At 51.5% G+C, this 21,181-nt stretch overlaps 1 protein-coding gene across 1 annotated transcript; it reads right to left on the minus strand.

Annotated features, from left to right (window-relative positions):
* Positions 1–891: 891 nt before the first annotated feature.
* ACRBP (acrosin binding protein) lies at positions 892–16,132 on the minus strand. Its single transcript, XM_051615892.1, has 10 exons — positions 16,108–16,132; positions 15,578–15,587; positions 15,212–15,459; positions 11,577–11,671; positions 10,895–11,076; positions 2,326–2,458; positions 1,977–2,150; positions 1,702–1,869; positions 1,543–1,629; positions 892–1,005 (listed from the first exon to the last, which is right to left on the minus strand). Exons 1-10 carry the CDS (start codon positions 16,130–16,132, stop codon positions 892–894), a joined length of 1,236 nt encoding a protein of 411 aa, XP_051471852.1.
* Positions 16,133–21,181: the final 5,049 nt, after the last annotated feature.

Here is a 21,181-nt window from a genome sequence, read left to right on the forward strand (position 1 = left end):
CTGGCTCCAGGGGTGCCATCCACAGAACGACAGCATTACCTTGGTTGGAAAAGACCTTCAAGACCCTCGAGTCCAACAGTTAACCTAAGAATGACAAGTCCAGAGGTGCTCCCCAGCCAGCAGCCTCTTGCCACACCCAAAGTGCTCTGAATTATTTTTCTGGATGGAGAGTCAGAGGACACAGGTCCCATAAACCCTTAAACTTTAGGAATAAACAGCTGCAATGGAAAGCAAAGTGCGTGCATCACCTTCCTCATAGGCTGCTTTTGGGTATGTGGCTCTGCCCCCTCCCATGTGCTGGGAGGGAACAAGGCCAGGCTGGAGTCCACATGCTCAGTGGCCACATGGGCTGCAGTGAACAAGAAACACCAGGGAATGGAGCAGGGGGAGCACGGACCCACCTCAGATGTGAGAGTGGTCACTGAGGGGTGTAATGGAGCAGTCACAACAGACAGAAAGGACAAAACTAGGTTTGTGCAACAAACGGGCTCTTTATAGATCAAAATTCATCCTTTGGGGAGCCACTAACTGGTACAGGGCTACAGAGGGAGGGCAACAACTGGTGGCTGGGGACTTCAACAACACTTGGGCCAGGGGCTCTAAATCCAGGTTCTCAGGGGTGATGCCTTCTCCGATGCTCAGCTGCTCCTTTGGCTGGAGAAAATGTTTTCAGGAGGAGTTCCAGCAGGTGTCACAGTAAGACCCTGTGGAGTGAGGCTCTGCCAACGGTGCAGAAAGGGTACTCAGAGGGGGAGATCTGGCCGTGATGAGCTGGCTGGCCTGTGAGGGGTCTGGGAAGAGCTGTCCAAGTCTGTTCAGGCTCTCTGCCTCACCACAGTTGCAGAGAGTTTGCTTTGGAGCCCTGCACTTCCCACCCAGCCCTGCCGTGCATCACCCATTGATGAGGCGGAGGAATCTCTTGTGCCACAGCCGCATCTCTTTCTCTCCCTCCTTCTCAGTCAGCACCTGGTGCACCTCGTTTCTGTTGCAGCTGTGGCGAGTCACCTGCAAGGACAGCCTGAGTTTATAGGACTGATACCACTGCCCATCCTTCCCTCAGGGAAAGAGGACCCCCGTGATGGATCCAGAGAGTGGGATGATGGGGGAACCAGAGCGAAGAGTGGAGAACCAGCTGGGAAGTGGGAGGGAGAGGATCGTAGATATGGGCTAGTCCTCTGTCCTGCTCTGGTGTTTCTGTTCTTTGTTATCACCCTGGAAGCACCCAGTACATAGTGGGAATCTTTCCCTGCAGGGAAATGCTGGGATACCCTGATGGGTGGGGGGCTCTCCACAGCTCCTCTGACTCAACATTAGTGGCTGTCTCTGTCGCCATCTCTTACAGTGTCTGTGCAAATCCCACTGCCTCAATTACATGCCAGCTGTGCTCCTGTCACTATTTGTCACACCTCCCCAACACACACAGTTCTGTCTTCCTGGAGGGACAAGCAGTGGGCCAGGGAGTCCTGCAGGGACTTGAGGCTGGCTGTGGAAGGACCAGCCATGGAGAAGGCTGTGTAAAGGGCAGCACAGGCTGCTTCTCACCTTCTGGTTGTGGAGGTTCTTCTGCAGACACTGGTGGCTCTTGAATGCGCAGTAGCTGGGGTGCTGAATTCCATCTGAGTCACAGACCTGGGAAGATGGGAATGAAGACCAGACAAAAAGGAGGAGAAGGAGGGGTGGGAGCACCCCCTGGGCACCCACCTGTTTTGGGTGATCTCCATCTTGGAAGTTGGCATCCTCTGCCTTCAGCCAGAGGGCCACAAGAGGGTCGTTACAGCCACGGGTGGCCATCCGGGCACACCAGTACTCCATCCTCAGCCCTCCAAAAAGCTCCATGCCCAAGTGCTCAGAAATCCCTGCGTAGCTGGTCTGTGGAGAGGTGGGAGAAAGAGAGCTGTGTTTCTGCCTCCCCTTCCCCACCACCACGCCCAGGCTCCTCCTCAGAGGCTGGCTGTGGGTGCAGACACACTCCCTACCTTGTTGCCTGCATGCTGGGCCAAGATCTGAGGGTTGATGTAGGTGATGAAGCTGCCCGCCTTGCAGCGATCGCGGTGCAGGCTCTGGGTGTTCTGGCACTGCTCCCTCTTCAGGGAGCAGAAAGCGCAGTTAGGGCACAGGTCCATGTGGCGCCGCCCTAAGTTGTCACACACCTGGGGTGGATGCAGTGGGGAGGTCAGGGAGGAAAAAGGAGGCCAAGGAGCTCCTCGCAGGAGGTGGCATCCGAACGGGCAGTGCCGACCCGCTCCGGCAGTCGGCGCGTTGTGGTCAGCCCTGCAGGGAGCCCTGCACGCCGTGGGGGCCAAAGGTGGACATCAGTATCTGTACCTCGTTTCCAAAGCCAAGGATTTTTGCTTCTATCTCCTTCCAGAGCTCAGTGGCCAACGATGAGAGGCAGTTTCCCTCCAACAGTTCATAGCACAGGATCATCACTGCCTCAGCATTCTTCAGGGCTAAAAGGCTGACAGAAGAAGGGATGGAGAAAGGCAAACCTCATATCTTGTTACAAGCTGAAGAGATAAACCTGTAGTTAAAAACTGAAAGGAGGGAAAACAAGCCCAAAGCGTTGTAAAAATCCTTACCCAGAGCAACCTTGGACTCTTGGCATGGTGGAACAGGGGTGTCTGCAGAGTCTGGACTTGCCTGTGTAACATAGAGGCTACAGGGTGGGGATGTGTGTGTGTCTTTGGGAGCACATGAAGGGGACTGGATGAGGAGCACAGCTTGAGGAACTTTCCTCAGGACCCTGCAGCAGCTGCTGCCTAGTTTTGTCCATCTGAGTGCACAGCAAGGAGGAATTTGTTAGAGGTCTGCTGAGTTATTCACCATGGGACAGCCCCATTTGGGCCTGAAGCACGTGGCTTATCAAGCCTCCCTCTTGCTTGAGCCAACATATTTGACAGAAAGAGGAAAAAATCTGTTACAGTGAATTAACAGTTCAACTAAATAAACATGGGAAGCTAAAGGTAGAAAATTTCAGGACAGCAGGATAAGGACTGTAAGAATATTTTGTGTCTCTTAGGAATGATAGAAGTTGTAGATATGGTACAGAAGTGTTACAGACAGGGTTGGTATCAACTATCAGTAATGATGCAGAAGAGGAAAAAATGCTCATTAAATATTTGTCTTCTGTGCCTGGAAACAAAACCACCAGTGATAAACGAACTAACTTTGATCTGGCAGGAAGTAAGAAGAGCAGCAATTGCTTATGTTAAAATGCTCTTAAAATACATGCATGGTTTAACCTATATGGCCAAGTTTTCCTAAGAGTAGCTGAAACTTCTTGGAGACCTTCAGATTAGCATTAAAAAATAAAAAAAGAGGTGGAGAACCTGGAGGAACGTCATGAAGATGAGATTTTCTAAGACCTGGGAAACTTGCACCTAGAGTGAGAAGCTAAAAAATCTTGACTTAGATGTGCAGAGGCACCAGAGGGTGCCCAGTCAGTCAGTCTGTCAGTAGATGGAAGAGTAATGACTTCTGGTGACTGGAATTTGGGGTGAGATCCATTCAAATTGGAAATGAGCTGCATGTTCCTGACACAAAGGGTATTTAACATGGGAGCAACTGACGGGGTTGTTCCTTCACAGCTTGGAGGCTTCAAAAAGATATCCCAAACTTCTTTCAGAAGAAGGGTCTCTAGCTCAGCCCCACGATACCATTTTTCCTTCAAGGCTCACTGGGCATGGTTAGTTTTGTGCCCCTCCTTAACAGATCCCCGGGCCCTGCCACACACCACAGATGAAGGAGCTCCCACCATGTGCTCCGTGCTTGCAGCAGGTCAGGAACAACTCATCCAGTACCCAAGCAGTTCACACTAACCAGCAGCAAATGAGCACGTCAGGATCTCTGAAGGCATCTCTCTGATTTTGATAGCTAAAAAAGAACCTGGAAAATCTTATCCACAGAAAAGATAATGAGTGCTAGATTCTTTTAAAAAGGATGCAAAAATGCAGACTGAGGACAGCGGTGACTGATACCAAGCAAAGATGGAAAAAGTTAAAATGTGCCAGTAAAAGAGAGAAACAAAGCCCACCTGCCCTGCAGGGAGCACTTCCAGAACCTGTAAGGTCCTTTATGTCCACTCCTCCATCCGATGACTCCACATGATCCAATTTCTTTTTGGTTTTTTTTTTGTTTCCTCTGTAAACATTCAGACCACTTAGGATACCAAGAAAAACAGGAAATTTTAAATTTAGAGCAAAAAGTCTGTGCTCATCCCACTTGAAAATCTTGTCTAAGGTTGTTCAATTCAACCCTCTCAGCATTTTTCTGTGCTGGGAGCTCAGAGAAGAAGGCACACCCAGCATTTCTCTTTCCTAAAGGATTGCTTTTTGTGTGGGGATTACCTAACACTGACAGTTTCTCTCTTAAGCAGCTGTAGCCCAGAAGGGCAAGTGTTTGGTCCACTTTGCTGATAGATCTGTGAGAGCTGAAGGGACTTTGCCACCTTGCCTGCTTACACACAGTTGGGTCTTCACAGTCAAGATTTGGCAAACTGGCTGGGTCATCTTGATGGCACTCACAACTTTCAGTCTCCTAACTTCTCTGAAATAATTTATCCACAAATATGTAATTATTGGCTATTGTTCCACTACTTCCTTTTTATTCCAGTGGAAGTTTTGATTTGATTGCTTCTTCATGGACACCAGGATGATCAAGCCAGTCAAGTGAGAGGCACATTAACAGTCCCTAAAAGTTATATTAATATCCCTCGTGTTTTCAACACTGAGGTAGAAAAAAATACGAAAACTGTCCAGCTTGCTGTACTTTTTTAAAAATAGCAAGTAAATAACAAGCTGAGACTCAGAAAGCAACTGCTAATTAATGGGTCTAACAGTATTTTCTTTCTCCAACACACATACTGGTCTAACAACTGCAGCCCGAATAAGATGCAAATGGAGAATGACAGGCAAAAGGAGCAGTAAAAAGGAACTCAGCTCCAGTCTTCTCTACAAAGATTGCTTCCATAAGTAGCTCATAAGTAGTGATAAAACATCTGCTGGGTGTTGATGACCTAGTTGTTCAGAACAGCCGCCAAGTCTGAGGTGAGCAGGTGCCTCTGCTGCACGGCAAACTTGGGATTTATAGCCTGAGTTTGACACCAGGGGCTCACGCAGATCAGGAAGCCTCACCTGCCTACACCCGCCCCTCCACTGGCACTTTGCTTTTGGCCATGTGCACAGATGCACGTAAACTGGTGTGCTGGTTTGGTGGGGTTTTGGTAGCGGGGGAAGGGCCCCAGGGGTGGCTCCGGGAAGAAGCTGAGAAGCTGCCCCTGCTCCAAACCAAGCCAAGGAGCTATTAGAGGGACAAGAGATGCACCTCTGAGATTAACATACGAAAGAGCTGAGGCAAGAGCTGAGCAGAGCGAGGAGTTAAGAAAGAAAGAGCTGAGCTGGAGGGGCAGAGCAGTGCTGGTGGTTGGTGAGGAAGAAGGGGCAGAAGGTGCCCAAGCAGAAGTTTCCCTGCAGCCCATGGCGAGATGGCAGCTGTCCCCCTGCACTCGTGGAGGAACGTGGTGGAACATTCCCTGAAGGTGCCAGGAGGGGGGAACTTGGCCACTGGGCTTGGATGTTGTGGCCAGAGGATTTGCTGCCAGAGGACTCTGATTGCCCAGCTGTGGAAGACCCCGGGGCCAGGGGAGGTGTCTGTTCCCGAAGCAGCCCCTGACTCTGTGGGAAGCCCAGGCTGGAGCAGCCCCGGACCTCGTGGGAAGGACTCATGAAGGAGAGGTTGGTGGAGGACTCTCTGCCATGGGAGGGACCCCGTGGGGAAGCAGGACAGGACTGTGAGGAACCCTTCTTCCTGAGGAGGAAGGAGCAGCAGGAACCACCAGCCTGTGAAGTGACTCTAAACCCCATCCCCTGTCCCCCTGTGCCGCTGGGGAGAAGGAGGGAGAGAAACCAGGAACAAAGGGATTTGGGCCCGGGCAGAAGGGAGGGGTGGGGTAACATATGCAAGCCCTGCTCTGCGTGTGTCTGTGTCCTGGGTGTGTGTGATTAGTGTGAGATTACATTGTTATTTTTCCCCATGTTGAGTCTGTTTTGCCCGGGACCTTAATTGGTGAAGAACCCTCCTTGTCCTTTGTCTCAACCCATGAGCTTCTAGTTGGGCTTTGTCCTCCCCATCTCAGAGTGTGTGTGAGGGGGGAGTTGAGTGAACGAAGCCATGGGGCTGGTTCTTTGTCATTGGGTTATGCCCAAACCACAACACACGTGCAGATTCACATGAACTGTGTCCGTAACTTCTGCTCACCCACCCAGGAAACTGAGATGTGACATCAGCCTGAGGTTACCAAGAAATTCTGTTGCTCTGTCACATCCATTTCCTCCCCTGTCTCGGTTCTCCACCTCTGCTGTGAGGCCTTCTGGCCTCGCGGTTGCGTGTTTATGACTGGGTTAGCCACCTCTGGGTGAGTGAGGTTAGAATCACAGAATGTGAGGGGTCGGGAGGGACATCTGCATAATTTCCGAGTGACAGCTAGATGCTGAAAGCAGCTGAGAAGTGTCAGGGGAACAGGTCTGACCCTGCATCAACAGACCCAGGGACAGGTCCTGGGCTCCTCACTCGCTGGTGAGCAGGAGTGAACCTGGGGACTGTCCCTGCTACCCCTCCCAGTGATTCCCAGTGCTCTGGCACTGCTCTCTGCAGCACTGGGAGGCAATGTCTCAAAGGGAATGTAAAATAATATAATGGGCCAAGAACAACAGTTTCTTGAAGGCAAAAAGAGAAAACTTCAGATAAAAGCCTGTCTTGCTTTAGCATCTCAAGACATGGAGCGATAGACGTGAGCCTACCTCAGTGTTACCTCTGATGAGTGTTGGTTTCCAACATCCACCTCTCCTTTGACCTAACGACAAGGATTTGGGCCATTATCCTACAGCTGCTGAACATCCTTGATGTTGGCTGGCTGTGTGAGGTGCAGTGAGAACCTGAGTCAAGCAGAAATGAAAGGAAGGGGCAAACAAGAGTTTTCCAGCACTTTGTAACTTCCAGTTTAGGAGACTTCCAGTTTAAGAGGGTATCTGTGGGAAAATAAAGCCACTAAGGAAGAAGCCATTCCTAACAGCTTGAGAAAGAAAAAGAGATCTTGGCCTGCATGCCAAGAAGGCAGGCAGGCTGTCTAGGTGCCTCACAGATCAAAGCCAGCAGGTAACCCAACCCAGGAGCCATTGGGAGTACAGGAACATAACACCTGTCCAAGGGTTGCAGGGCACAAGATGTGGGAACATTCGTATTTTGTGAATCTCTTATGCTGACCTGTATGATATTGCAGCCTTTTTTCCCTCTGCCCCTCTGGGACACTGACACCCCCCTGGCTCAGAGATTCCCAAACCCCTGGGAGCACCTGAACTGCTGGCCTGGTGGCAAGAAGACAAGCTCCCTTTCACAGCAGCAATATGGAGACACTAAATTGCTCCTTGGCCAAAAGACACCTCTACGTCATTCCCAAGTGACAGCTACTTCCTGAAAGCAGCTGAGAAGTGTCAGAGAAATGGGTCCCATCCTGTATATCCAGATCCATGGTAGAGAGAAAAAGTAATTGCTCATGGACGATGATGATTTGAAGAGAGTGTTTTTCTGGGGGGGTGGTATTTTAACAAAGGGTCTGGTCTTAAAGCCCCTGGGGATGAAGGATGTAAGGACAATAAGGGCTCTTTGGAGGGGTAAAGCAGGGGTAGGAGGGTGCAGCCACCAGGGAGGGCTCAACTCAGCCTTACTGGGGAAGCTGGCCTGATTCAACCCATGAACGTCCATGCACAGATACCGACAGGATGGTGCCTGCGTCCGGGACAGCTGTGAGGCTGGAAGGGATGCAAGGGTCAGAGCAGAGAAACAACTCAACAGTGGGAAACCCTGGGAAAAAGGGCAAAACGCAGTTCTTGTGTGCAAACAGAAGAGACCGGAAGGGAACAGAGGTTGGCCACCTTCTGCATACCCAGCTGCTAAAACCCATCGCTGGATGGTGCACACAGAGCTGGAGCGTGTGGCTCAAAAGGACACTGAAAATGGCTGCAGCAGATGAGTTGCTCAGGCTTCATAACATGAGAGCAATGGAGCTCTGCCCAGCCTACTGCAAGCCCCAACCCTGAGGAGAGGAAATACTGTGAAATAACTCTGGAATCAAGGGGGCAGCAAGCACAATAAAGACTAAAACCTGAAAACAAATTCAATAAGAGACACTTATTTCCCCCCTGTAATGACTGGCTGCTAGCAGAGAGACCACAAAAGTCTGCTGCCAGTTCTTCTTGTTATTTTGCTACCATTGCCATGTCTTTCTCTAAAGGTCACTCCATCAGGCACCATGAAAGCTGGTAGAGCTACCAGAGCAGCTGCCACAAGCAGGGGTGAGCGAGAAGGGATGGATGTCCTGCTGGACATGAGACCCTAGGGAAGACAGTCCACCCTGGGTTCAGTGGCTGTCACAGACCAGTCCCACCCAGCCCTGCTCCTCTTGCTCAAAGCATTTCCTCCCCTTTTTAGGTCATGCTTTGAAGCCTCGTTGAGAGGAGGTGGGCTGTGGGGAGCAGCAAAGCCGACAGGCACGGTCTGTATCACCTTTTTATCCTCGCCTGAGCTTAAGCTTTGTTTAGCATGATTGATGGGGCTTGGCTGCCAGGTTACAGACACAGCCAGCCTGAATATCTTGGAGAAACTCTGCAGCAGAATGGTGAGTGTCATCTGCAATCACAGCAGTCCCTCAGTAATCCCAATATACCTAAATCAGAGCAAGGTTTAATTTTCAGAGGCAGGGAAAACGAGCATCTCCTCAATGAAACGGAATTTTGCCTTAGAGTATAGAACACCAGGAAAAATTTGCCAGGCAGTAAAAGCTTCCTACGGTATCAGGAAGGAGGATGACATGAGTTACAGCCTTGCAAGAGAACAGTTACAGATTTGACAGCACGATGGAATTCATTTTTTACATGCAGAAGTGGGATCTCTGGCTCAGCTGTAGGAGCATGCAGTGTTTTCCACAGAAACCACAGGTGTGCAGTCATCCACAAAATCATAGAATCATAGAATCCTAGGGGTTGGAAGGGACCTCAAAAGATCACCTAGTCCAACCCCCCTGCCAGAGCAGGGTCATCTAGAGCACATCACACAGGAACACATCCAGGTGGGTTTTGAATATCTCCAGAGAAGGAGACTCCACAGCCTCTCTGGGCAGCCTGTTCCAGTGCTCTGTCACTCTCACAGTAAAAAAATTTTTTCGAATATTCACCTTGAACCTCCTATGCTCCAATTTCCACCCATTACCCCTTGTCCTATCACTGGTCAACACTGAGAAGAGCCTAACTCCATCTCCCTGACACTCACCTGTTACATATTTGTAAACATTGATGAGGTCACCCCTCAGTCTCCTCCAAGCTAAAGAGGCCCAGCTCCCTCAGCCTTTCCTCATCAGGGAGATGTTCCACTCCCTTCATCACCTTTGTGGCTCTGTGCTGGACTCTTTCCAGCAGTTCCCTGTCCTTCTGGAACTGAGGGGCCCAGAACTGGACACAATACACCAGATGCGGCCTCACCAATGCAGAACAGAGGGGGAGGAGAACCTCTCTTGACTGACTAACCACACCCTTTCTAATACACCCCAGGATGCCATTGGCCTTCTTAGCCACAAGGGCACATTGCTGGCTCATGGTCATCCTCCTGTCCACCAGGACCCCCAGGTCCCTTTCATCTACACTGCTCTCCAGCAGGTCAGCCCCCAACCTGTACTGGTACATGGGGTTTCTCTTCCCCAAATGCAAAACTCTACACTTGCCCTTGTTGAACTAAAAACCTATGCACTTACAGAGATGTCACTGGGCAGCAACACAGCAAAGCTAAATAACTTCTCTATGAGAACCACATCGAGACAGCATTTTTTTTTTATTATTTTTTTTTTTGCTCTTGGCAAGCAAAATCATCTCTGCAGCTCACTCAAAGCAAGTGGTCCTCAGCCACAAAGTGCTACAGGATCAAAGAGTAATTTTGTGTGAAAACGTAATTTTTTGGCAGGTCCAGTCTCACCAGCTCGAGCTGCCTGAGCTTGGAGGTGAATGGATCCTGGCAGACCAGCTGAGAAGTGCTCAGCAAGCTCCTAAAGCATCCCTAGGCTGGTGGAACTAAGAAGGGCATGTAAAAGGACTGCAGAAGCTGGACTGTTGCAGAGCCTGTGCTGAGCTGACATGTGTCTGCTTTCAAAGCCAGAACAGGGAGCCAGAACCCCCCCAGGAAGAGCAATGCATGGATGCAGAGCACAGAGAGGTGCACGTGCCCCTGGAGAAGCAGTGTGGTCCTGCACAGCCAGCAGCAAGGCTCTGTGCTCCCGGCTCTGTTTCCTAGCCCAGGGCCAGGAAACCCAGGGCTGCTTTGTTCTACCCGGGTGTGGGAAGGAGCAGTGCTCGGGTCGGACTGCTGAAAGAGACACGAGCCTCACATGGCAGGCAGAGAGGAGAGGGGTACGGGGAGACACGCCTTTACTGCAGCCTCCCAGGGATGCTCTTCCTGCAGGTCATCCAGGCTCCTGTGAGCTGTAAGCTGGGAGGAGGATGAGTGCAGAGGTGATTGCACGCTGCAGGCTGTCACAGGGTGGAGACACAGGTGCGTGGGATAGAGCCCTGCCTGCAGCTGGGGCCTGGCCTGACCGCACCGTGCTCAGGACGCAAGGACAGTGGCATTGCCAGGCACAGGCAGTGCTGTGTCACCCTCTCCCTGCTCAACTGTACCTGAGGGGCTCCCTGGGGACATTCCCACCCTGGATGGGACAGCTTGCCTGCCTGTGATCACCAGCTGCTCAGGGCAGGGGAGGAGTGCTGTGGGGCTACCAGTCAGTGCTTGTGAGGTCAGCCCTGCGTGGACACCATGTGTGGTGGCCCACTGGGAGGCAGATGGGCCTTCTTCTCACCTGCCATGGGGGACTGCTTCCTGCACCTCCTCCTTGGGGCTGACTGATGTGTTCTTTGCCTCTGCCTTGATATTGGAGTCCAGAGAAGAGAGCTCAGTGGCAGTGGATGCCTCCAAGGAGAAGGTCCAGTGGACCAGATGCCAGACACTGTTATGCAGGCGTTGTGCCCAGTCTTGCTTGGCCTGGGTAGGGGATGCCGGCTCAGGAGGCGAGGGGGTAGGGGTTTGTTGAAGCTCAGGCAGCTCTGGGGAGCTTGGTGCCTCTGGCATGGCTGGTGGAAGATGCATAAGAGTACTTCAGAGGAGTGTCCGTGTTGGCACTCAGCAGGGCATCAGGAGGCAAGAGAGAAGCCTGCCCCAGAGCTGGGGAGAGAGCAGGATGGGGGGACCGAGAGCACCTGTCTGAGGCCAGCCAGAAAGCTGCTGGTAGGGGGGAACTAGCTACAGGAGGTCAGCAGGTGAGCAGAGGCACCCAGAGCAGCTCAGTGCAGCCATACCTTCTTCTGCAGAGGAGCGTCTGTCCTTTGCCCAGCCCACAGGATGAGGAGACACACTTGAACATGGGATTCGCTGAGCGGAGGAGAGAGGGAAAAATGTGAGTCCTGCTGTGTCACCTGCCTTCCCTCCTCCCCACTTCCATCTCCCAAGAGATGCTCCCCATTGTCCCAAATCGGGCTCCCCACCTTGACATAGAACTGGCGTTTCAGGCAGCGGTACTGAGCAAAGAGGCAGAAGGACTGAAACCGTGGTGCCTCTGGGAAGGCAGAGCAGACTGGCCCTGGAGAGGGAGGAGAGAGAGATGCAGGCTGGGGGGAGGCCACAGGTTCAGGCATCTGCCCCCTTGGCCTGAGCACGACAAGAGATGAGGACCTCTCAGATGGGTGTTTTCAGAGAGGCTTGTGGTTGAAGAGCAACTCAAAGCTGTCTGTCCCCAGTTGGAGATCACAGCCTGGTGTTGTTATAGTTCCCAGTCCTAGGTGCCACACAGACTTTCTCTCCAAAGCAGCCAGGGTTTCAGTTCATCTTTCTGCCCTTTTTTGCATGGTTATCTTCGCTTCTACAGAGACACAAACCTCTTGTTCCCAGAGCCTGGGAAGGACTCCGTTATTAGTCTTTAAAGGGTTACAAAAAAAAAGAAAAAAAAGAGAGAAGTGGTGATGTGATGGGTTAAAAAGTTTACCAGACTGGGCCTGAGAAAGCAGAGGAGACAACCTCTTCAGTGCAAAATAGTTTGACAGTGAATCCAGCCATGCAGGGAATGAGGGAAGGTCCATAGGGCCAAGATGCTGCTGCCAAAGCCTGTGCCTGGACACGTGCACCACAGCCTTGAGTCAGCTCAACAAATCCTGCTATGACTGCAGGGTAGCCAAGGTCATGCATGGGAGCTGAAAACCCTGGGAGAGGGGCTGCTCCCTCTGCACTACAAGTTCACGGCCCTTTGCCCACACCAAATGGGTCAAGCCCTGGTTGAGGTGGAGGAGCTTAGCAGTGGAATTGCGCTGCTCTGCTTTTGGTTGCTTGTGCATCATCTCGTACATGTATACACTTCTTCTCTTGTGCTGAGCCTACAGAGTCACCAGCAAAAGTAGCACTTCAGGTATCCACTAGGGTCGTAGCCCAGAAGAATACCCATCTAGTAGGGAACAAGCCAGACTCCCCACCTTTTCCTTTGGTGATGCCTTATGAGATGCCTCCAGGATGTAGGGGACACCAACTGGGGCAGTGCCTGTGCATGTGGACTGGGAGCTGCAGAGTGACCCCCCATCACACAGCCACCAGCTGCCAAGGAGCATTGCTGCTGTGGGGCAGGGAAGGAAGCTCAGCCAGTTGTTAACCCCAGCATTAGTCTGGCTCTCCACAGCCAGGACTGCATTCCCTAGCAGCACGTCCCAGGGAAGGCTTGGAGTATGAGAGCTTGCTCTGTCCTGTCACAAACTGCTCCTCTCATGATACAGAGACTTTCCATTTTGGGGTGTGGGGAGAAAAAAAAGTACATTTTCATTTCAGCATTTGGGAGATGAAGGAATACTTGCCACAGATAAAGTTTCCCATGGCCTGTCTTTTTCTCTTGATTTCCACCATGGCTCAGCTCTCCCATAGCCTGTTGAACACTGATGGCATGACCTGATGAGCAGCTTGCCTCCTTCAGCACTGATCCCTGCCTCCTCTTTTCTCTCAGCTCATCTCATGTGTGGAAATACTTGTCTTTCTTCGAACCCTCTGGCCTTCCTGCCAAGTGGAGCCCTTCCCAGCACCAGCTGCTTAGTTTAATCGATATGACTTTTTGAATCTGTGCTCTGCCCTCCCTGCCCATGTGTTGGTTGCAAACAGCTACAGCTTCTGTGGAGTGCCAGGAAGCCACCCCCTTGGGCTTTGTGACCAACTCCACCCACAGGAGCTCCCAGCAGGGGGGTAGGTGGCAATTAATTAACAATTGCATCATCACTAAAAGATGAGCCAGCCAAGATATTTGCAGGAAACATCCTCCTGACTCTAATCTCCCACAACAAAGAGCGTTGAAAGGTTGTGTGTAGGCTTCTCTTGTTTAAACCACCACACCTGAAGAGGCATAGTTAATGCTCAGGAATATTTTCACCTAGACAGCACTGCCATTTATCTGTGGGGACAGCAGAGGCAAAACATGTGATGGCACATGCTGGGCCTCTCAACCTGGCAAGCAACATTTGCCAAAATAGTCCCAAAACTGGAAAGAAGGGAACACTAAAGAGAATACAGTCTGATGGATGAGTCTATTGGGCTGAGGGATGGAGGAAAAGGAGGAAAAAAGGGCATTCTGCAGAATTGTTCTGTCTCCTGGTGTTCCCGGGTGCACCTGCTCTTGGCACATAAGCCTTCGAAGGTAGCAGCAGTGGGAGTGTGGCTGGGTACACCAAAGAGCAGCGCCAAGATGCTGGGCATCAGAGGAGAGGAACCAGGGGCCCTCCCTGGGTGCACCTAGCACCAAAGTATCAGGGATTGCAGGTGCCCACAACTGAGTGAGGAGCCCAGGACCCATCCCAGGGTCTGGTGATGTCAGCTGGGACCAGTTCCCCTGACACAGCTGCAGAAACAAGCAAGAAATAGTTGCCCTCAAACTGCAGTCCAAATGAGCACAGTTGGCTGATCATTTAGTTCATTGACGTTCACAGCTAAATATAAAGACATATTTTTTTTATGAGAAAATTGTTCCTATTTTTTTTTCTCCCTCTGAAGAAAAATACAACAGAAGTAGTCCCAAGTTTTTCAGCTGCACAGATATAATTATGCCACTTAAATTCTCTGGTGCAGGGGTACAGGGAAAGGACGACTGCAGAGATTTAAAGGGTGATGTTGCCATGGTGCTTCCTGAATTAGGATGTTTCTTGGCTCCTGAAATGTTAAACACTTTTTAAAGCAGCTTATTAGCTCCAGCTTTCTTAAAGGCCCATGAGATTTCATGAGCAAAGCTTCTGTATTAAACCCCAGATCAAGTTGGAAGAAGCTGGTCAGCTTTTAAGATGAGTTGTTGACTTCCCAGCAACATGATGAACCTCAGCAAGCTTCAGAAAACTGTAGCCAGTTGTTTTTTTTTCCCCACTAATGGAGATGTGGAGAAACTGAGGAGCTCAGCAAAGGGCCACTAAAATGGCCATGGCTTTCAGCCTGTGACCCATGAAGGCAGACCTGGGCAGCTGCAGTTACTCAGCTGGGTGAAGAGGAGATGGAGAGCTAACAGCAGCCCACAGGGACCTGAAGGAAAGCTACAAGATGACAAAGTCAAACTCTTCTTGGTGGTGCCAGACAACACAAGAGGGCAAAAACCCACAAATTCCTGCTTGGGAGATTAGGAGTGGCCTTCAGGAAAGTGGTGCAGCACTGGAAAGGATGCCCAGAGAGGCCACAAAACCACAGTGCTCTAGCACTGGGAATGTCCCACTCAAAGCTGAACTTTGGGCTACAGACTCCAAAATAATGGAATCCTATCATAGAGTCACAGAATGGTTTGGGTTGGAAGAGACCTTAAAGATCACCTAGATCCAACCCTCCTGCAGGGACAGGGACACCTCTCACTAGACTAGGTTGCTCAGAGCCCCATCCAACCTGCCCTTGAACACTGCCAGGGATGGGGCACCCACAGCTTTCCTGGGCAGCCTGTGCCAGTGTCTCACCACCCTCACAGTGAACAATTTCTTCCTACAGTCTAACCTAAATCTCCCCTTTACGAAACTGACCAATCCCACTACCCCGTGGCATTTTGGGGCAGACAACCAGCCAGCAGCTCAGCTCCAGCTGGGATGATGCCTGCCCCTGTCCCTGGCTGTGGGGTGATGCCCCCTACCTTCTGGGATGCCTCCATGGTTCTCATCCTGGTCTAGCTGCATGATGGTGGGGTTGAGGCAGCCGTGTGCCTGGCGCAGCTGGCAGGTCATCTCCACCTTCCTTCCTCTCTTCAGGGCAGCAAAGAAGATCTTGTACTCGTAGTTTGTCAAAGGAGTGCCTGGAGCAGGCAACGACAGAGGTGCAGCAGCAGAGGACATCAGCAAGGTCAGCAGTCCTGTGGGAGAAGGCAAGCTGTGCTTAACCCTCCTGAACAGGGGCAAGAGGTGGGTGGGAATGAAAGCCCAGCTGGTGGGGTGACCTGCTCCCTTCTGCTGGTGCTGTGCCAGGTGCAAGAATGAGCTGGCCTGAGGTCTCCCTCCAGTACCCTTGCTTACCTGAGGGAACCAGGAGCCCTGGGTTGAAAGGCAGAGAGGGAAATAATGAGAAAGCAGGCAAAAAGAGGGAAAAAAAAAAGGAAAAGCAAAAAATAGAGAGAGAAAAAAACAGATGAGAAAACATTAAAAAACCAACTGAACAAAAGAAACGAGGAAAAAAATAAAGAAAAAGAGGAAAAAATGAGGGAAAAATTTAAAAAAAGAATAAAAGAAATTCAAAAGTTGGGTTGTTTTTTTTTTTTGAGTTGAGTAGCAGTTGTTTTTTACTGGTCTGGTTTGGGGGAGGGATTGTTTTTGTTGTAGGTTGTTTGGTTATTTTACTATTTTACTGGTAGCCCCACTGCCCAGCCCTGGCAGCCACCACAGTGGGACCCTGCCTCTCCACGGGGACACCCCTCCATCTCCTTCCTTCCCTCCTTGGCCTTCAGCCCAGCCCCTTCCTCTCCCACCTTCCCCGTGCTCAGCAACCCCCGGGGTGGCCCTGGGAGGGTGGGGAGAGGCTGGGGCAGGTGTCACTCACCCATGAGGCTGAGCAACCACCCCATGTCTGCCCTAGGCTCCAGCAGAGTGGTGGCCAAGGCAGCAGTGGAATGGGAAGGGGATGGCATCACAGTTGGGATGGAATACAGGAAGATGGAAGGTCTGCCCTGGGCTCCAGCAGAGCAGCCAAGGCAGCACTGGAATGGGAAGGGGATGGCATCATATTTGGGGTGGAACATGTGGACATGGAAGGGACCAGGCAATGGCTGCTGGGGGGGAGCCAGGGCATTGGGTGGTAGCTGGCAACAACCTGCAGCAGCATGTGAGGCCTAGCTAGGTTACAGAGTCACAGGATCACAGAATTACCTTAGTTGGAAAAGACCTTCAAGATCACGGAGTCCAACCATCAACCTAATACTGACTAGTCCTTAGCTAAACCATATCCCTAAGTAGCAGGTCTATATGACTCTTAAAAACCTCCAAGGATGGTGACTCTGTTACTGCCCTGGCCAGCCTGTCCCAATGCATGACAGCACTTTTGATGAATGAATTCTTCCTAATATCCAACCTAAGCCTTCCCTGGCGCGAACTGAGACCATTTTCTCTTGTTCTACTGCTTGTAACTTGGGAGAAGAAGCTGACTCAGGAAGAACTTCTTTCCTGTGAGAGTGCCAGAGCACTGGAACAGGCTGCTCAGAGAGGCTGTGGAGTCTCCTTCTCTGGAGACATTCAAAACCCACCTGGACACGTTCCTGTGTGATGTGCTCTGGGTGACCCTGCTCTGGCAGGGGGGTTGGACTGGAGTCCTCCACCAACCTCTCCTTCATGAGTCCTTCCCACGAGGTCCGGAGCTGCTCCAGCCTGGGCTTCCCACAGAGTCAGGGGCTGCTTCGGGAACAGCCACCTCCCCTGGCCCCGGGATCTTCCACAGCTGGGCAATCAGAGTCCTCTGGCAGCAAATCCTCTGGCCACAACATCCAAGTCCAGTGGCCAAGTTCCCCCCTCCTGGCGCCTTCAGGGAATGTTCCACCACGTTCCTCCATGAGTGCAGGGGGACAGCTGCCATCTCGCCATGGGCTGCAGGGAAACTTCTGCTTGGGCACCTTCTTCCCCTTCTTCCTCACCAACCACCAGCACTGCTCTGCCCCTCCAGCTCAGCTCTTCTCCCTTAAGTGCTTCTCTGCTCAGCTCTTATCTCTGTTGGCCGATTTTGGAGCAGGGGCAGCTTCTCAGCTTCTTCCCGGAGCCACTTCTGAGGCCCTTCCCCTGCTACCAGAAATCCCATCAAACCAAAGCAGCACACCTTGTTTGGATTCACTCCAGCACCTCAATATCCTTCTTGCAGTGAGGGGCCCAGAACTGCTCACAGTGCTTGAGGTGAGGCCTCACCAGTGCTGAGCACAGGGGAGAATCACATCCCTGCTCCTGCTGGCCACACCATTCCTGATACAAGCCAGGATGCCACTGGCTTTGGCAACCTGGGCACCCTGCTGGCTCATGTTCAGCCCTGTCAATCAACACACCCCTACTCCTTTTCCTCTGGGCAGCTCTCCAGCCATCCTTCCCCAAGCCTATAGTGCTGCCTAGGGATGTTGTGCCCCAGCCTTGTTGAACCTCATACAACTGGCCTCAGCCCACCAAAGCAGCCTGTGCTGGAGGCCACAGATAGAGGGGACAGCAGCATAGCCTGGTGCTGCTGAAGAAGTTGTTTCTGTCCTAAACAAATCCTGGGAGATTCCAGCAGCTCTGCTGTGTGCAACCACTGCAGAGGGAGCTGTGGCTGCAGTGACAAGGCTGGCACGTCCCTGCTGGCACCCTGAGAGGCCAGACAGGCTGCCAAGGGCAAACCTCAAGTTGCCACAGCTGTGCAGGCCATCAGAAAGGGGTCTGTCAACAGCATGCAGCTCTGTGGGTCCTTGCAGGAGACAAGGTGTAGCTTAAGATGTCTTGCTGGAAGATAATGTTTCTGAGACGACTGAAGCCTGTTTAACAACAGCATTGAATTTCAGGATGGTTTTGTAGCTTCTTAAGACAGTGAGCAGGAGACATTTTTCAGCCAGCTCTTGCCACTCACAATGAAACAGGCAACAGTCCTGGGGCTTGCGAATGTTGTTGCCAGTTCCTAGTCTTCCATTGCTCAGCTTGAGCTGGATTACTGATTAGTTGATTTTGGGCAGCTCCAGGGCCTTCAGCTTCCCAGCTCTGTTAACTTGCTGCTCTCCCACGACAACACAGCCAAGGCTTTCTGTTGTCCTGACTTGAGCAGTTTTCCAGAGGAGCTCAATTTTGATCTCAGTGGCTGCTGGCAGTGAGTGACCCAGGAAAGCACACTGTCCTGGCATGTCTCACAGTGTTATTAATGCCTGGCAGGTGCTGGCTACACAGCCTCCATCTGCATGTGCCAGCAAGAGACTGATGGTGTATGAAAACAGGAAACAAGACTGGATGAACCAGAGTCCCCAAACATGCACTGAACTCAAACACAAGGTGAACGATGAAGTACCTGTCAAAAATGTCACCCTTGGTTGAAGCTCTAGTAGCAAGGCCTGTGGAGAGCTCCTGTACATTTGGACAGAAGGTGGCCAGTGGTATGAGGATGGGTTGGCTACTTAGCACGCCTTATGCACTGTGACATACCCTGGGTTTGGTTCAGATGGCCAAATTCCTCCCGGGAACTCTTACAGTCCACAAGGCCACAGAGAAGCCAGCTAGTCTGTGGTGTGTGCACCCAACAGGGCTGGGAGACTGCAAGTGCAGAAGACACTGTTGTGCTCTTTGGCTTGGTTTGTGCCAGCTGGGCATGGGACACTTGTGTCGTAAGTTTCCACAAAAAAAAAAAGTCATCTTTGGGGGAGGGACGAGGACAGGAGGAGCAGTAGTTTGGACAGGAGGCATCAATGCAGCAAGCTGGGGGGCAGTCTATTCCCTGCTGCAGCATCAAGCAATTACAGTGGTCAGTACTGCACAGCACAGGGGGGATGAATGCCAATGGTCTCTGATTTCTGAGAGCTGACTTGGCACCACCCATGAGGCACAACAAGCTGCATAATTTGCAGTTGCAGATGTGCAGCTTTGTTTTGACAGCCACCACAAAATGGCCTTTCCTGTTCTAGCCTAAGCTTGGTGGGCTGACACCTGCAGCTGTAACCCCAGGCCTACAGCCATGACTCGCTTCAGCAGCAGGTATGTGCCACAGCAGGGTAACAGAAGCTGTATTTTCCACGTTGCTATCTGAGTGCCATGTCAATTCAGAGCTTTGGAAGAGCCTGTCTGGTTTGTGAGGGACCACCTTTCTGCAGACAAGCTCCTCTTCCCAGTTAGTCTTGTTGTTATCTCCAATACCTCAGTTACCAATCCAAGGGCAGGCTGGATGGGGCTCTGAGCAACCTGGCCCAGTGGGAGGTGTTCCTGCCCATGGAAGAGGGGTTGGAACTAAGTGATCTTTAGGATTCCTTCCAACCCAAACCATTCTATGATTCTATGGTTCTATTTCTCAATATTTTCACTCTGCACATTCCACCACATACACCAATGTCTGAAAACCTCTTGAAAACCCCAGGATCATGGCTCACAGACTTTTGCTTCTCTACTACCAGGGTTATATTGCCCTTTCGTCCTTCATCAGGCTGATATAAGACATCACAGGGTCAAGGCAAGGGCCCCACAATATCACCATCCTGGAGCGACAGGCTGATCCAATCCCCCAACCTTTTGCCTCCCCTCTACCTTGAGGAGATGCATGGTGCACGACCTCTCAGCCTGGGACATCTAAGGGCCATGACTAGTGATGGCAAACACAGCCAGAAGAGGCTGACCTCGCTGTAGCAGCTCTCTGCCAAGCCAGGCCTTGGCTCTAGCAAGTGAAGGACCAGCTGGGAAAGAGTGGCTGCAGGGCCAGGTCACAGAGGTGTGTAGCTTGGTTCCTCATTCGTCTGACTTGCCAAGACAAGAGCCCACTCCAGCACACAAAGGTCTTAACTGAAGAAGAAGGAATAATGGCTAATGTTTTTTAGACTGTGTCAGCTCTGGGAGTTAATTCTGGGAGGTGGGGGATGTATGATCAGCTCAAGAAACTCATGAAATGGAGGCTGCAGAGATCAGGTGTGAGTTCCATACTCAGTGCTCTGTCTAGCAGCATTCCTAGAAAGCATGTGTCTTCAATAATTTGAGATCACAGAATCACAGAACCACCTTGGTTGGAAAAGACCTTCAAGATCACTGAGTCCAACCATTAACCTGACACTGACAAGCCTTTAACCATATCCCTAAGTCCTACATCTACACTTCCAGGGATGGTGACTCCACCACTGCCCTGGGCAGCCTGTTCCAATGCCTGACGACCTTTTCACTGAAGAAATTCTTCCTAACATCCAACCTAAATGTCCCTTGGCACAACTTGAGGCCATTCTTGTCCTATCACTTGTGACTTCATAGAACAGACTGATCCCCATCTCTTTACAACCTCCTTTAAGGCAGTTGCAGAGAGTGATGAGGTCTCCCCTCAGCCTCCTTTTCTCTGGACTAGGCAACACCAGTTCCCTCAGTTTCTCCTCATTAGACACATGCTCCAAACCTTGCATCAGGTTCGTTGCCCTTCTTTGGACAGGCTATAGTAGCTCAGTGTCCTTCCTTTAGTGAGGAGCCCAGACCTGCACACAGTGCTCAAGGTGCAGCCTCACCAAGGCTGAGTGTAAGGGCAGGATCACCTCCCTGGTCCTGCTGGTCACACCATTCCTGATGCAGGCCAGGATGTTGTTGGCCTTCTTGGCCACCTGGGCACCCTGCTGGCTCATGTTCAGCTGGCTGTCAATCAGCACCCCCAGGTCTCTCTCTGCTGGGCAGCTCTCCAGCCACTCCTCCCCAAGCCTGTGGTGCTGCTGGGGTTGTTGTGGCCAAAGTGCAGGACCCAACACTTGGCCTTGTTGAAACTCATACCCATTGATCAGGCCTGTCCAGATCCCTCTGCAGAGCCTCCCTGTCCTCAAGCAGATTGGCAGTCTCACCCAACTTGGTGTCATCTGCCAACTTACTGAGGGTGCACTCTGCCCTCTCATCCAAATCATTAACAAAGATGTTAAACAGGAGCAGCCCCAGCACTGAGCCCTGGGGAACAC

Source organism: Apus apus, chromosome 1 (genome assembly GCF_020740795.1).
Source record: "Apus apus isolate bApuApu2 chromosome 1, bApuApu2.pri.cur, whole genome shotgun sequence".
Classification (NCBI taxonomy): domain Eukaryota; kingdom Metazoa; phylum Chordata; class Aves; order Apodiformes; family Apodidae; genus Apus; species Apus apus.

Bases quoted from the DNA above. Each gene is read 5' to 3' on its own strand.
- ACRBP (XM_051615892.1), bottom strand. From the start codon at position 16,132: ATGGGGTGGTTGCTCAGCCTCATGG. The intron at 2,151-2,325 runs GTACAGATACTG...CATCCACCCCAG, and splicing joins TCCTTGGCTTTGGAAACGAG to GTGTGTGACAACTTAGGGCG. The intron at 1,630-1,701 runs GTGGGTGCCCAG...CCATCTTCCCAG, and splicing joins ATGGAGATCACCCAAAACAG to GTCTGTGACTCAGATGGAAT.